General features: G+C 44.6%; 1 protein-coding gene across 2 annotated transcripts in view; it reads left to right on the forward strand.

Moving 5' to 3' along the window:
• The window catches only part of ldhd (lactate dehydrogenase D), a 56,314-nt gene that overhangs the window by 6,635 nt on the left and 32,579 nt on the right, over positions 1–17,100 (forward strand). For both annotated transcript variants that reach the window (XR_009768590.1, XM_061677300.1), the window contains exons 3-8: positions 2,414–2,555; positions 8,541–8,682; positions 11,483–11,642; positions 11,778–11,977; positions 12,137–12,265; positions 16,610–16,737. Coding sequence is in view for 1 of the 2 variants with exons in the window: in XM_061677300.1 (XP_061533284.1) it covers positions 2,414–2,555; positions 8,541–8,682; positions 11,483–11,642; positions 11,778–11,977; positions 12,137–12,265; positions 16,610–16,737 (901 nt within the window). In the remaining variant the exon portion in view is untranslated. The remainder of the gene's footprint in view (positions 1–2,413; positions 2,556–8,540; positions 8,683–11,482; positions 11,643–11,777; positions 11,978–12,136; positions 12,266–16,609; positions 16,738–17,100) is intronic.

Raw genomic sequence — 17,100 nt, forward strand, 5'->3', positions numbered from 1 at the left:
TTGCTGAGGCGGCCGACCGGAGCTGTGGCCGTAAGGTGGTCGGTGCCTGCCGTAGCGGCAATCCCCGAACCCGTTGGTGGACACCAACTGTGAGGGATGCCGTCAAGCTGAAGAAGGAGTCCTATTGGGCCTTTTTGGCCTGTGGGACTCCTGAGGCAGCTGATGGGTACCGGCTGGCCCAGCGGAATGCAGCTCTGGTGGTCGCTGAAGCAAAAACTCGGGTATGGTAGGAGTTCGGTGAGGCCATGGAGAAAGACTTCCGGACGGCTTTGAGGAAATTCTGGTCCACCATCCGACGTCTCAGGAGAGGAAAGCAGTGCACCACCAACACTGTGTATAGTGGGGATGGGGCGCTGCTGACCTCGACTCGGGACGTTGTGAGTCGGTGGGGAGAATACTTCGAAGACCTCCTCAATTCCACCGACACGCCTTCCCATGAGGAAGCAGAGTGTGGGTTCTCTGAGGCGGTTCTCTCCTATCTCTGGGTTTGAGGTCACCAAGGTAGCTAAAAAGCTCCTCGGTGGCAGGGCCCCGAGGGTGGATGAGATTCGCCCGGAGTTCCTAAAGGCTCTGGATGTTGTGGGGTTGTCCTGGTTGAGACGCCTCTGCAACATCGCGTGGACATCGGGGACAGTGCCTCTGGATTGGCAGACTGGGGTGGTGGTCCCCCTTTTTAAGAAGGGGGACCGGAGGGTGTGTTCCAACTACAGGGGGATCACACTGCTCAGCCTCCCCGGTTTAGTGGCCTCAGTATTGCATCTCTGCTTTTTCTGATGATGTGGTTCTGTTGGCTTCATCAAGCCGTGAGCTCCAACTCTCACTGGAGCAGTTCGCAGCCAAGTGTGAAGCGGCTGGGATGAGAATCAGCACCTCCAAATCTGAGACCATGGTCCTCAGTCAGAAAAGGGTGGCATGCCCTCTCCAGGTCGGGGATGAGATCATGCCCCAAGTGGAGGAGTTCAAGTATCTTGGGGTCTCGTTCACGAGTGAGGGAAGAATGGAACGGGAGATCAACAGGCAGATCGGTGCAGCGTCTGCAGTGATGCGGACTTTATATCGGTCCGTTGTGGTAAAGAAGGAGCTAAGCCGAAAGGCGAAGCTCTCAATTTACCGCCGATCTTCGTTCTTACCTTCACCTATGGTCATGAGCTGTGAGTCGTGACCGAAAGAACAAGATCCCGGATACAAGCGGCTGAAATGAAATTCTCGATTTGCTGCGTCGCGCCATTATGACGTCAGTCACCCGCTTCGTTGCACACAGCAGTGGACCCAGAGGCTGCTGAGTCATGGGCATGACGTATTTGCATCTCTAAACCAATCAATATGCTGAATTTGGATGATTGGATCCTGATTAACCAGTAACAATAAAATTTTGATGCTTTCAATGCACGCAGAGGCAGACTGGAGAGACAATAACTGCCTATTTTCCAAATCGATGTAAATCCTTTTTTTTTTTTTTTATCAAAAATAGATATTTATCCTCATGCAAGCCAAACGAACTGCTCTCAGTATAAATTTAAGTCTAAGTTATTTTTAAAATATATCACATAATTTACCTTAGTCAGGATAAGTGGTATAGAAAGTGGATGGATGGCTGGATTGATTATTTTTATTTATTTATTTATTTTTGCCTCCCCAAAGCCGCATATGCCACCCAGTGGATATCCATGGAAAGGCACGGTCAGGGCACTCGTGCCGGTGGTCCCGGGGATCCACCCAGAGGGGGGTAACCAAACGGGGTCAGGTGGGCATTGATCATTCTCCCCGTTGAAAACTTTTTCACAGGCACAAAAGTTCAAACAGCACCTCCCTGATTGATTTATTTTCACTTCCCCGCTCAAAAAGATCCAAAAATAAATCAATTGTAGTTGTTACAAATCTATGTGACATTAATGGCGGAAAAAGGTTTAAAGTTATTTATTTTTGATCTAAATTCTTTTATATCACAAAAATATTTGAACAGGGGTGTGTAGACATTTTCTATCCACTGCAACCTTTTTCCCATTTTTTTAAAAAATCTGCCTGGTGAGCCTATTGTGCTGTTTAACAAGTGGAAAATAAATTCTATAACACCCTTTTTTGCAACAGAATTTGCCTTAATTTGTTATTTAACAAAGATTTTATTCATTTTTTTAAATTTATGTTTTAGCTTAAGTGATGTTCAACAATTTTTGAATTGGCACATTCATACTTTAATTTTTATTTTATTTGATCTTTTTATGATTAAAGATAAATCAGAAGTTACTCACCATTTAGTCAGTACTTGAGCAGGTCTTTCATTGAGTAGTTTTGTTTTATTAAGTCATATTATTCAAAAGAAAATAATTTGTTTTATTAAGTCATATTATTCTAAAGAAACAGTAATCTTACTCGAGTACAATATTTGGCTCCCCTACCCACCTCTGCTGTCTAGATGCCATCCACCGGATGTGGTGGTTTTTCCACATTGTGTGGAGGAGGTCAGTGCCCTGGCGAAGGTCTGCCATGACAAACACATTCCCATGATCCCCTTTGGTACTGGAACTGGCCTGGAGGGAGGAGTAGGAGCAGTAAAGGTGAGAAAGACGAAATTTATACAGTCCCCTCCAAAGGTATTGGAACGACAAGGTCAATTCCTTTGTTTTTGTTGTACGCTGAAGACATTTGGGTTTTAGATCAAAAGATGGATATGAGACAAAAGATGTGTTAAACAACTCAGGACAGAGCACCTTTTGTTTGAAGCCACCCACTTTTCAGGTGAGCAAAAGTATTGGAACAGACATTAAATTAACTTAAAGTGTATAACATATAATATTTGGGGGCATCAACCTAACTGTTGCATTCTTCATTTGAAATGCTTTTCGGCTCCCTCTTTCAGTTTGTTTGTTTCTGGGGATTTCTCCCTTCAGTTTCCTCTTCAGGAGCTGAAATGCACGCTCTATTGGGTTAAGGTCCAGTGATTGACCTGGCCAATCGAAGACCTTCCACTTTATCCCCCTGATAAAGTCCTTTGTTGTCTTGGCAGTGCGTTTTGGGTCATTGTCTTGTTGCATGATGAAGCTTCTCCCGATTAGTTTGGATGCATTTTGTAAATTGCAAGACAAAATGGTTTTGTAGACTTCAGAATTTGTTCTGCTGCTACCATCATGAGTTACATCATCAATAAAGACTAGTGACCCCGTTCCAGAAGCAGCCATGCAAGCCCAAGCCATGACCCTACCTCCACCATGCTTCACTGATGAGCTTGTGTAAGCTTCTTTCTTTCTCCATATTTTGGCCATCCATCACATTGGTAGAGGTTAATCTTGGTCTCATCAGTCCATAAAACTTTGTTCCAAAACTTTTGGGACTCATCTCTATACTTCTTTGCAAAATCCAATCTGGCCTTCTGATTCTTTTTGCTGATGAGTGGTTTGGATCTTAATGCAGCCCTATGGGGGGCACAAGCCAGTGCAAACTGTAGGCCGGTCCCAAGCCCGGATAAATGCAGAGGGGTGCGTCAGGAAGGCGATCTAGCTTAAAACTTTGTTTGCAGATGACACCACTGTCATCGACCTCATCAAGGACGGTGACGAGTCTGCATATCGACAGGAAGCGGAGCGGCTGTAGCTGTGGTGAGGCCCACACAACCTGGAGCTGAACACGCTCAAGACTGTAGAGATGATCATGGACTTCAGGAGGCATTATTCGGCACAGCTGCCCCTCACGTTGTCCAGCTGCCTTGTGTCAACCGTCGAGACCTTCAAGTTCCTGGGAATTACAGTCTCTCAGGACCTGAATTGGGCGACCAACATCAACTCCGTCCTCAAAAAGGTCCAGCAGAGGATGTACTTCCTGCAGCTTATGAGAAAGCACGGCCTGCCACAGGAGCTGTTGAGGCAGTTTGATTGAGGAGTATCTGCAACCTTTGCACAATCAACATTGTCCCAGATTATCGCACTACTTGTCACTTTAAACTGCATACACTCCTTGAAGTCTCGGCGCCCTTTGCACAATGGTCATTGCACCTGACTATTGCAATATTAGTCATTCGAACTGCTGCTAGAGGACTCTGCATCTTTTGCACAATTGTCAAAAAACAAAAAACAAAAAAATGTACCGGCATTACCAGACAACTGGCAACCCTTTATTGCTCAGTGACTGTTTTTTTGTCAATGTCTTTATGTCACAAAAGTGTTCTCTGTCCATTGACTGTCTGTTGTCGTACTACAGCGGCTCCAACTACCGGAGACAAATTCCTTGTGTGTTTTTGTGGACATACTTGGCAAATAAAGATGATTCTGATTCTGATTCAACCAAAGAATTCCATACCGGATCAGTCATGGCCGGGGTTAACAATGTCCGCCACCGGCGCCGTCAACCGGCAGGCCGCCGGTGGAAATTCAGCTACTGTGGGTCGAAGTCGAAGAAGAAGAGGTGGAAAGCGGGTTCTTCGGCAGAAAGAGAAGAGGAAAGCACAGAGCCTAGAACTGAATGTGGGGACTTTGAATTGACGTATTTGCATCTCTAAACCAATCAATATGCTGAATTTGGATGATTGGATCCTGATTAACGTGTGAATGTTGGAATGTTGACTATGACAGCAAAATTTCGCGAGTTGGTTGACATGATGATTAGGAGAAAGTTTCATATATTGTGTGACCAGGTGGAAAGGCAGTAAGGCTAAAAACTTAGGGGCAGGGTTTAAATTAATTTACCATGGTGTAGATGGGAAGAGAAATTGAGTCAGGGTTATTTGAAAAGAAGAGTTGACTAAGAATGTCTTGGAGGTGAAAAGAGTATCAGATTGAGTGATGAGGCCAAAACTTGAAATTGAGGGTGTTATGTATAATGTGATTTGTGGCTATGCCCTACAGGTAGGATGTGACCAAGAGGTGAAAGAGAAATTCTGGAAGGAGCTAGACGAAGTAAATTCTGAGCATCCCAGACAGAGAGAGAGTCGTGATTGGTGATGATTGTAATGGAGATGTTGGTGAAGGAAATAGGGGTTATGAAGAAGTGATGGGTAAGTACGGCATCCAGGAAAGGAACTTGGAGGGACAGATGGTGGTAGACTTTGCAAAAAGGATGCAAATGGATGTAGTGAACACTTTTTTCCAGGAGAAGCAGGAACATAGACAGCTAAACAGCTAGACAGCATAGGATGGTGGTGTGTAAGATGACTCTGGTGGTGGGGAGGAGGATTCGGAAGACAAAGGCAGAGCAGAGAACCATGTGGTGGAAGCTGACACAGGACGAGTGTTGTGCAGCTTTTCGGGAAGAGGTGAGACAGGCTCTCTGTGGACAGAAGGAGCTTCCAGAAGACTGGCCCACTACAGCCAAGGTGATCAGAGAGGCAGGCAGGAGAGTACTCTGTGTATATTCTCGCAGGAAAGGAGAGAAGGAGGCTTGGTGGAACCTCACAGTACAGGAAATCTTACAAGGAAAATGGTTAGCTAAGAAGAAGTGGGACACCGAGAGGAGAGGCGATAGGAATACATTGAGATGCGACATAGGGCAAAGGTAGAGGTGGGAAAGGCCAAACAAGAGGCATATGATGACATGTATACCAGGTTGGACACTAAAGAAGGAGAAAAGGATCTATACAGTTTGGCCAGACAGAGGGATAGAGATGGGAAGGATGTGCAGCAGGTTATGGTGATTAAGGATAGAGATGGAAATATGTTGACTGGTGCCAGTAGTGCGCTAGATAGATGGAAAGAATACTTCAAGGAGTTGATGAATGAGGAAAATGAGAGAGAAGGGAAAGTAGAAGAGGCAAGTGTGGTGGACCAGGAAGTGGCAGTGATTAGTAAGGGGGAAGTTAGAAAGGCATTAAAGAGGATGAAAAATGGATAGGCAGTTGTCCTAATGACATTCCTCTGGAGGTATGGTAGCATCGAGGAGAGGTGGCTGTGGAGTTTTTGACCAGCTTGTTCAATAGAATTCTAGCCCGTGAGAAGATGCCTGAGGAATGGAGGAAAAGTGTGCTGGTGCCCATTTTTAAGAACAAGGGTGATGTGCAGAGCTGTGGGAACTATACAGGAATAAAGTTGATGAGGCAAACAATGAAGTTATGGGAAAGAGTGGTGGAGCCTAGACTCAGGACAGAAGTGAGTATTTATGAGCAACAGTATGGTTTCATGCCTAGAAATAGTACCACAGATGCATTATTTGCCTTGAGGAAGTACAGAGAAGGTCAGAAGGAGCTACATTGTGTCTTTGTAGATCTATAGAAAGCCTATGACAGATACCCAGAGAGGAACTGTGGTACTGCATGCAGAGTCTGGAGTGGCAGAGAAGTATGTTAGAATAATACAGGACATGTACGAGGGCAGCAGAACAGTGGTGAGGAGTGCTGTAGGTGTGACAGACGAATTTAAGGTGAAAGTGGGACTGCATCAGTGATCAGCCCTGAGCCCCTTCCTGTTTTTAGTGGTGATGGATAGGTTGACAGATGAGGTTAGACTGGAATCCCCATGGACCATGATGTTTGCAGATGACATTGTGATCTGCAGTGAAAATAGGGAGAAGATGGAGGAACAGTTAGAAAGATGGAGGCATGCACTGGAAAGCAGAGGAATGAAGATTAGCCGAAGTAAGACGGAATATATGTGCATGAATGAGAGGGCTGGTGGGGGAAGAGTGAGGCTACAGGGAGAAGAGATAGCAAGGGTGGAGGACTTTAAATACTTGGGGTCAACTGTCCAGAGCAATGGTGAGAGTGGTCAGGAAGTGAAGAAACGGGTCCAAGCAGGTTGGAACAGGTGGAGGAAGGTGTCAGGTGTGTTATGTGACAGAAGAGTCTCTGCCCGGATGAAGGGCAGTTTATAAGCCAGTGGTGAGGCCAGCCATGATGTACGGATTAGAGACAGTGGCACTGAAGAGACAACAGGAAGCAGAGCTGGACGTGGTGGAAATGAAGATGTTGAGGTTTGCTCGTGGAGTGACCAGGTTGGATAAAATTGGAAATGAGCTCATCAGAGGGACAGCCAAGTTTCGATGTTTTGGAGACAACGTTAGAGAGAGCAGACTTTGATGGTTTGGACACGTCCAGAGGAGAAATAGTGAGTATATTGGTAGAAGGATGATGAAGATGGAGCTGCCAGGCAAGAGAGCTAGAGGAAGACCAAAGAGAAGGTTGATGGATGTCGTGAGGGAAGACATGAGGGCAGTTGGTGTTCGAGAAGAGGATGCAGGAGATAGGCTTACATGGGAAAAGGATGACGCGCTGTGGCGACCCCTAAAGGGACAAGCCGAAAAGAAGAAGAAGAAGTGGTTTGGATCTTGTGGTATGGCCTGTATATTTCTTCTCTCGAAGTTTTCTTCGAAACAGTGGATTGTGATACCTTGACCACTGCCCGGTCGAGGTTGAGGGTGAGGCTGAGGAGTGATGTTACTGACTGTTGTCTTTGGGTGTTTCTTCACAACTCTCACAATGTTTCCATCATCAACTGTTGTTGACACCCTTGGCCGACCTGTTAGACGTCTGTTGTTCAGTACACCAGTAGTCTGTCTTTTTCAAGACATTCCAAAATGTTGTATTGGCTATGCCCAAAGTTTGTTGAATAGCTGATTGATTTTCCCGCTTCTCTCAGCTTCAAAATGGTTTTCTTTTCTCCCATAGACAGCTCTCTGGTCGTCATGTTTGCTTAACAGTTTTCACAGGTGAAACCCAAAGCCAAAACCAAGCAAGATCTCATGTTTAAGCGATCAATCTAAAAGGCAACACCTGAGCAACTAGAAACACCCATCAGTCACATGTTCCACTACTTTTGCTCACTTAAAAAGTGGGTGGGTTCAAACAAAAGGTGCTCTGTCCTGAGTTGTTTAACACAGGTTGATGTAAATACCATGAAATAAAAGGTAAAATTCTGAACTTTTGTCTCATAGTCATCTTTTGATCTGAAACCCGGGCGGCATGGTGGGCGACTGGTTAGAGCGTTAGCCTCACAGTTCTGAGGACCCGGGTTCAATCCCCGGCCCCGACTGTGTGGAGTTTGCATGTTCTCCCCGTGCCTGCGTGGGTTTTCTCCGGGAACTCCGGTTTCCTCCCACATCCCAAAAACATGCATAAATTGGAGACTCTAAATTGCCCGTAGGTGTGACTGTGAGTGCAAATGGTTGTCTGTGTGTATGTGCCCTGCGATTGGCTGACAACCAGTTCAGGGTGTACCCCGCCTCCTGCCCCATGACAGCTGGGATAGGCTCCAGCACGCCCGCGACCCTAGTGAGGATAAGCGGCTCAGAAAATGGATGGATGGATGGATCTGAAACCCAAATGTCTTCAGTATACAACAAAAAAACTGAAATTGACCTTGCCATTCCAATACTTTTGGAGGGGACTGTATATGTCTTGCAACAACATTGGAATGGTTTTACTTTTAGTTGTCATTATCAACTGGGCAAATGGTCTGCACAATACAAACACAAATGATGTTGCTTATTTATATGCTTACATACAACTACTCCCCATTGTGTTCATGGACAGTGTTTTTCGGCATCCACTCCGAACCACCACAAACTAAGCGCAAGTGGATAAATTGGTAGAAGTACTGAAGGTATCCTTACACTTTCCTTAGGGTGGGGTGTGCTTCAGCCTGAGGAATATGAACCAGATTTTGGATCTCCACCAGGATGATTTTGACGTGACGGTAGAACCTGGTGTGACCCGAAAAGCCCTCAATTCCTACCTGCGAGACACTGGACTGTGGTTTCCTGTTGGTTAGTCAAACCCCAACCACATGTTAACGCAAGTCTGAGACAAAAAAAGACATACAGTGACAAAAATATGGAAGTCTGTACGTAAATGACGACAATGTAGTGGTGTCACAATACCAACATTGTGTATAATACTATACTTGCATAAAACACCTCGATACCAATACTGAAACGATGCTATGGCAAAAATAGAAAGCATCAGTAAAAGCAGTGGAATGAAAACTGATGTCAACAACTTGAAATACTTTATTTTTATTAATTCAAAATAATAAAAATCATAAAATTATGTAATACAGGCATTATCCCATTTTTAAGTCATTTGAAGGAAGAGCTGTGAAGCAAGAACCGCGATGTAGCGGAGGACTACTGTATCTGTATTCTGTGATGATAATTTGCAGCGACTCATTGTTCCAGTGCTGGGACTCATTGTTTCCATGTCATGTGCATCCGGGACTCACATAGTCTCAAGTGTAAAATGCCAGACCTTTTCCAAAAAATTTAAATATCATGAATGTTTATTTATTTCCATATTTCCATTCAAAAATTGAAACTTTCATAGATTCAAGGCCTATAATGTAAACAATTTCAAGTATTTTTGTCCTTATTTTTACAAAATCTGGGCTTCCAGCTCATAAAACCCACAAAATCAGGAATTAAAAAATTTTGAATACTGTGAAGAAATCACCATTTACTTCTCAGTTTTTGTAGAAAAATAAAAAATTGTGTCACATTAAATAAATCAAAAATGGTACTTTCAAAATGTTACTCTTCAATACTTGGTTGGGAATCCCTTTGCTTTAATCACTGCCTCGATGCGCTGTGGCATTGCCTGGTAGTTATGGAACCACAGATTTCCGTGATGCTTGCTGTCAGTTCTTCGTTTTTGGGTCTGCCCCTCATTTTCCTCTTGATAATACCCCATTAGATTCTCAATGGGGTTTAGATCTGGCAAATTGGCTGGCCAGTCAAGCACTGTGATCGCATGGGCATCGAATCAGGTTTTGGTGCTTCTGGCAGTATGGGCAGGGGCCAGGTCCTGCTGGAAGATGAAATCTGCATCTCCATCCAGATCCTCAGCAGAAGGAATCATAAAGTCCTCTAAAACATTCTGGTAGCTGTTGCGGTGACCTTGGATTTAAGAAAGCATAGTTTACCAACACCTGCACTGGACATCGCACCCCAACTCATGACTGACTGTGGATATTTCACACTGGACTTCAAGCAGCTTGGGTTCTGTTCTTCACCAGTCTTCCTCCAAACCCTTGGACCTTGATTCCTTAATGAAAGGCACACTTTACTTTAATCGGAAAAGAGGACCTCGGACCATTGGCCAACAATCCAGTCCTCCTTCTCCATGGCCCAGTTGAGACGCTACCTATGTTAGCTCAGGCTCAGAAGTGGCTTGCCCTGAGGAAGCCAACAGTTGTAGCCCATCTCCTGGATGCATCTGAATGTGGTGGTTTCTGAAGCTGTGACTCCTGCCTCATTCCACTTTTTCTTGATCTCTGCTAGATGCTTGGACCTTCTCTGTTTGATAATCCGCTGAAGCCCACGGTCATCTCCTTTGCTGGTGCATCTTCTCCTGCCACATTTTGTCCTTCCACTAGACTTTCCATTGATATTCTTGGACACCGCACTCTGTGAACAGCCAGCCTCCTTAGCTATGAACGGTTGTGGCTTACCCATCCTATGGAGAGTATCAATGATGGTCTTCTGGCTAGTTGTCAAGTCTGCAGTCTTCCCTATATTGCACCCAACTGAGACTATTGAACCAAACTGAAGCAATTTAATGACACCTGGGAAAACCTGTGCAAGTGTGATGAGTAGTGTGTAACACTGTGTTATAACATTTATGGCCTGCAAAGTTTGGACTGATTTCTTCATTGTATTCTAATTTTATGAATTCTTGATTTCGTGGGTTTTATGAGCTGGAAACCCAAATTATGTAAAAATAACGAACAAATACTTGAAATTGTTTAAATCGTGGCGGCACGGTGGGCGACTGGTTAGAGCGTCAGCCTCACAGTTCTGAGGACCCGGGTTCAATCCGCGGCCCCGCCCGTGTGGAGTTTGCATGTTCTCCCCGTGCCTGCGTGGGTTTTCTCCGGGCACTCCGGTTTCCTCCCACATCCCAAAAACATGCATGGATTAGAGACTCTAAATTGCCCGTAGGTGTGAATGTGAATCTGAATGGTTGTTTGTTTGTATGTGCCCTGCGATTGGCTGGCAACCAGTTCAGGGTGTACCCCGCCTCCTGCCCGATGACAGCTGGGATAGGCTCCAGCACGCCCGCGACCCTAGTGAGGAGAAGCAGCTCAGATAATGGATGGATGGGTGGATGTTTAAATCGTGGGCCCTGAATCTATCATCTATGTATCACTGTTACATCCTATATCAGTTTCTGTGAAAATGTACCAACAAAATCATTTCGTACATTCAACAACAACAAGCCGTGGTTCACTGCTCAACTTAAGCAGCTTCGCCAAGCTAAGGAGGACGCATATCAGAGCGGGGACAGGGCCCTGTATAATCGAGCTAGAAACCAGCTGACTAAAGAAATTAACATTGCAAAGAGGAACTATGCAGCAAAGTTGGAAAAATAGTTTAGCACTAACGACTCTAAATCAGTCTGGGATGCATTCCAATCGCTGACTAATTACAAGCGACGATCCCCCCAAGCTGAGAACAATAGCACGCTAGACAACTGGCGTTGGGCTGAAGCTTTTTTAGCTTCAGCCCAATGCCAGCGATTCATATGAACGATTCAGAAATATTGCTGAGGTATAGCTTCTTCTTACTGTAGATCCTGGAGCTGATGCTTCACTGTGTGGAATGGCAGCCTCTAGTGCATCTGGTACCAATGCAGTGCGATATGGAACCATGAAAGAAAATGTTATAAACATGGAGGTTGTACTTGCTGATGGGACTGTTATTCACACAGCTGGCAAGGGAAGACGTCCCAGGTAAGACAAAAAGGAGAGTTCATATTAATTTGTAATTTCAGGTGCTCTCAAAGCAAACATTTGCTTATCTGAGCAATAGTAATGATACACTGTGTGCATATGTAAGTTTCTCCCTGTCTTCATGATAAATTATAGAAAGACTTCAGCAGGCTACAACTTGACAAACCTGTTTGTTGGATCAGAGGGCACTCTGGGAATTATCACTAAGGCAACACTGCGCCTCTATGGTATTCCGGAAGCCATGGTGTCAGCAGTCTGCTCATTTCCTTCTGAACAGGCTGCTGTGGATAGCACTGTGAATATTCTACAATCTGGGGTAGCCATCGCTCGCATTGGTGAGCACAAGTTGCCTGTGCCAATAATACACCGCAAATGATGCTTTTTGCCTGTACAGAGGTTAACATAGTCACAATTCCTATGTAATTAGGACAAGACATTTTGTCACATACCGTAAATGCAAAGAATATAGCTGTTTTTGTGTGTTTGTGTGTTAGAGTTTTTAGACGATGTGATGATCAATGCATGCAACAAGTTCAGCTCTCTTTCGTATCCCGTTACCCCAACTCTTTTCCTGGAGTTCCATGGTTCTGAACAGAGTCTTGCAGAGCAAGTCAACACAACTGGTGAGTCTGTATATCATATTAATGACTGTATTTAGATGATTAAGTTAACCCTAGACTAGTAATGAGAAAATTCTAGAGATGTTAATCTACCTCTGGGAACCCTAGCCATTGCCTGCACAGCCACAGAATCACTACGTCTTCAAATTGTGCTATATGTGTAGAATGCCTGTAATGCCATAATAGTGAAACACATTACCTTTGTGTGTACTTAAAGAAAAACAAGTATCAAACATTGGTCACAACGATGCATTCAGCTCACAGGTGGGAAACAATATAATGATTAAAGTGCATGATTAATGCACAAAAGCCATGGACTGGGCAAACAGGTCCTAGTTGAGGGACCAGATAAAGCACGGCTCAGAAACTCCCAATGCCAAATAAAATCAAAAGACCTTGTTTTCTCTCACCCAGACGCAGGGGCTTGACTGTGAATCCCTGGGGGCTGAGCCTTCCATTGGCCCCCCTTCCCATGGGCTCGCCTTCTGTGAGAGTGGCAAAGGGGGTCAGGTGTAATGTGACCTTTTTGGCAGCTGAAGGCGGGTACCTAGGCGGTCCGATCCCCGGGTACAGAAGATGGCTCTAGAGCTATGGAATGTCACTACTCTGGCAAGGAAGGAGCCCGAGCTAGTTTGGAAATTCGAGAAGTTCTGACTATGCAGTGCCGTTGAAGTATTGGCCCCCTTCTGGCAGCACGGTGACCGACTGGTTAACACATCTGCTTAACAGTTTTGAGGAACAGGGTTCAAATCCGGCCTCGCCTGTGAGGAGTTTGCATGTTCTCACCGTGCCTGCGTGGGTTTTCTCCGGGTAGTCCGGTTTCCTCCTACAACGCAATAACATGCATGGTAGGTTTATTGAAGACTCTAAATTGCCCGTTAGGTTTGAATGCAAGTGCGAATGGTTGTTTGTTTATATGTGCCCTGCGATTGGCTGGCGACCAGTTCAGGGTTAACCCCGCCTCTCGCCCAAAGATAGCAGGCGACCCTCGTGAGGATAAACTGCACGGAAAATGGATGGATGGATCGCCCCCTTCTCAAATTCTTCTATTTTTGCATTGTTTTCCCACTTTAAGATCATCAAACAAATGTAAATAGCTTACAAATATAACCCAAGTGAACTTAAAATGCTGTTTTCAAATGGTGATGTCATTTATTAAGGCAAAAAAAACCAACTATTCAGTTACCTGACACTGTGTGGAAAAAGTAATTACCCCCCTTGTTCAATCACAAATTAATTGTGGCTAATCACTATTTTTGGTTATTTTCACTGATCACACCCAAGCCTGCTTACCTCCAGAGCTGTTCAATCAAGAAATCACTCAAACAGAATCTGTCCCGACAAAATCAAGTTGGACAAAAAATCTAAAAAAGCTGCAACAAAATGTCACGATTCAGAGCAATTCCAGAAAAAATAAATTGACATCTACCAGTCTGGAAAGGGTTACAAAAGACATTTCTGAAGCTTTAGGATTCCAGCGAAGCATAGGGGGAGCCATTATCCTCACATGGAGAAAACACAGAAGACACAGATCGACAGGCGGGTCGGTGCAGCGTGTGCAATGATATGGACTCTGTATCGGTCTGCCTTGGGCTGAGCAAAGGGCTGAGCAGATTAGCAAAGCTTTTGATTTACTGACTGAGCTACGTTCCCATCCTCTCTTATGGTCACAAGCTGTGGGTCATAACCGAAGCAACAAAATTACGGATACAAGCGACCAAAATGAGTTTCCTCTGCAGGGTGTCCGGGAGGGGCTAAGGGTAGAGCTGCTTCTCCTCCACATTGGGATGAACTAGATGAGCTGGGTTGGACATCTGGTTAGCATGCCTCCTGACGAGATGTTCCGGGCATGTCCCACCGGGGCTGCCCCGAGATCACCCTGTAGAGCTAGACAAAATGGTAGGAGAGAGGGAAGTCTTGGCTTCCCTGCTTTAGCTGCTGCCCCCATGACTCAACCCCAGATAAGCGGAAGAAAATGGATGGATGCCATGCACTGGTCACAAATCTAAATCCAATCAACAAACCCCCATCCCAATGATGTTGGGATGTTGTGTAAAATGTATATAAAAACAGAATACAATGACTAGCAAATCCCAACCCATATTCAATTGAATACACTACAAAGACAAGATTTAAAATTTGTATTTGCTGCCTGCAACATGTTCCAAAAAAGGTGGGACAGATGCATCTTTACTACCGTGTTACATCACCTTTCCTTTTAACAACACTCAATAAGCTTTTGAGAACTGAAGACACTAATTGTTGAAGCTTTGTAGGTGGAATTCTCCCATTCTTGCTTGATGTAAAACTTCAGTTGCTCAACAGTCTGAGGTCTTCGTTGTTGTAGTTTGCGCTTCATAATATGCCACACATTTTTAATTGGAGACAGGTCAGGACTGATGGCAGGCTAGTCTAGTTCTCGCTCTTTTACTACGAAACCATGCTGTTGTAAAATGTGCAGAATCTGGTTTGGCATATTCTTGCTGAAATAAGCAGGGATGTCCCTGAAAAAGACGTTGGTTGGATGGCAACATACATTGCTCCAAAACCTGTACTTTCCTTTCAACTTTAATGGTGCCTTCACAAATGTGCAAGTTACCCATGTCTTTGACACTAACACATCCACATACATCACAGATGCTGTTTTTTTAACTTTTGCGCTGACAATCCAGATGATCCTTTTCCTCTTTGGCCTGGAGGACACCTTGTCCATGGTTTCCAAAATCAATTTGGAATTTGGACTCATCAGACCACAGCACACTTTTCCACTTTGCGTCAGTACATCTCAGATGAGCTCTGGCCCAGAGAAGACGGTGGTGTTTTTGGGTGTTGTTGATATATGGCTTTCGCTTTGCATGGTAAAGTTGTAACTTGTAGCAACAAACTGTGTTATCTGAAGAGTTGTGGCAATATCCTTTACACAGTGATTCCATCCATTCATTCATTGTCTTCCGCTTATCCGAGGTCGGGTCGCGGGGTAGCAGCCTCAGCAGGGAAGCCCAGACCTCCCTCTCCCCAGCCACTTCCTCTAGCTCTTCCGAGGGGATCCCGAGGCGTTCCTAGGCAAGCGTGTTCTGGGTCGTCCCTGGGTCTCCTCCCATTGGGACGTGCCAGGAACACCTCACCAGGGAGGCGTCCAGGAGGCATCCTAAACAGATGCCCGAGCCACCTCACCTGGCTCCTCTCAATCCGGAGGAGCAGCGGCTCTACTCTGAGCCCCTACCGGATGGGCCCGGACACCCTGCGGAGGAAACTCATTTTGGGCCGCTTGTATCCGGGATCTTGTTCTTTCAGTCACGACCCAAAGCTCGTGACCATAGGTGAGGGTAGGAACGTAGATCGACCGGTAAATCGAGAGCTTCGCCTTTCGGCTTAGCTCCTTCTTCACCACAACGGGCCGATATAAAGTCGCATCACTGCAGACGCTGCACCGATCCGCCTGTCAATCTCCCGTTCCATTCTTCCCTCACGTGAACAAGACCCCAAGATACTTGAACTCCTCCACTTGGGGCAGGATCTCTCCCCCAACCCGGAGCGGGAGCTCCACCCTTATCCGAATGAGGACCATTATGCCGTTTTGTTTTAATGCAGTATCGCTTGAGAGATCGGAGGTCACGGGCATCCACTGTTGGTTTTTGGCCTTGCAACTTACGTGCAGAGATTTCTCTAGATTCTCTGAATCTTTTGATGATGATATTGACCGCAGATAATGAAATCCCTAAATTGCTTGCAATTGTACGTTGAGAAATGTTCTTAAACTATTGGACTATTTGTTCACACCTTGCTTGTGAACAACTGAGCGTTTCCAATTAGGTATTTTTTTTTTTTTTAGCATTCCTCAACTTCCCCAGTCTTTTGTACCCCCCATCCCAGGTTTTATAGAATGTGTTGCAGCAATCAAATTCAAAATGAGAGAATATTTGCACATAAAAAAAGTAACTTTCATCAGTTTGAACATTAAACATTCTGTCTTTGTAGTGTATTCAACTTAATATAGGTAGAAAATTATTTGCAAATCACTGCATTCAGTTTTTATTTTAGTTTTGTACAATATCCCAACTTAATTGGAATTGGGGTTTGTAAAGTTTTGTACTTCGGTTAAGTGTTCTGTTCAAACTTTACTCGTCATAAGAGTGTATTTCTGGCAAAGATATGACCTTTACAAACAGCAATACAGTAGTTCTGTTCAGTTTCACTTATAGTATTGGCACCAATACAAGACTACAGATTATATGGCTTTTCAGCTTTGTACTAGTAACAATCTGAATGTTTTCTCTCTGCACAATTATTTGCAAGTGTAAGTTGTGCTTCAATATAAATTACGCTTATCTTGTCTTGTATCCACAGAGGAAATCACACAGATGAATGGTGGCTCTGATTTTCAGTGGGCTAGAGATGCAGAAACACGAAACAGGTTATGGAAAGCTCGCCATGACGCCTGGTATGCTGCTCAGGCACTGAGACCTGGTTGCAAAGTAAGGTATCATAGCTCTGCATAGCTTTGTGAAACAAATTAGAACAAACTGCCACTCAGTAAAGCGCAAACACCCGCGAAGGTGGAATTGTGGAACACACAAGGGGGAAAGAAATGGCACACCGTATTTGTTTCACTGTCCCACCATATTTTGGCAAGCAAAAGGTTCTGAAATCAGAAATGCAGACCCTTTTTTGTGAAGTCACATCAAAAACAAAAGAACAAAAAAATGGTTTGATGATATAAGATGAACCATGCCTTTTTTATATCAACATGACAACAATAGTGTTTTTGCACTTGGAGGGTTTTAAAAAATAAATAAATAAATACCAAAAAAAACTTTGTTAAAAAGTAGAACTATTTT

The sequence above is a fragment of the Phycodurus eques genome, chromosome 5 (genome assembly GCF_024500275.1).
Source record: "Phycodurus eques isolate BA_2022a chromosome 5, UOR_Pequ_1.1, whole genome shotgun sequence".
Classification (NCBI taxonomy): Eukaryota; Metazoa; Chordata; class Actinopteri; order Syngnathiformes; family Syngnathidae; genus Phycodurus; species Phycodurus eques.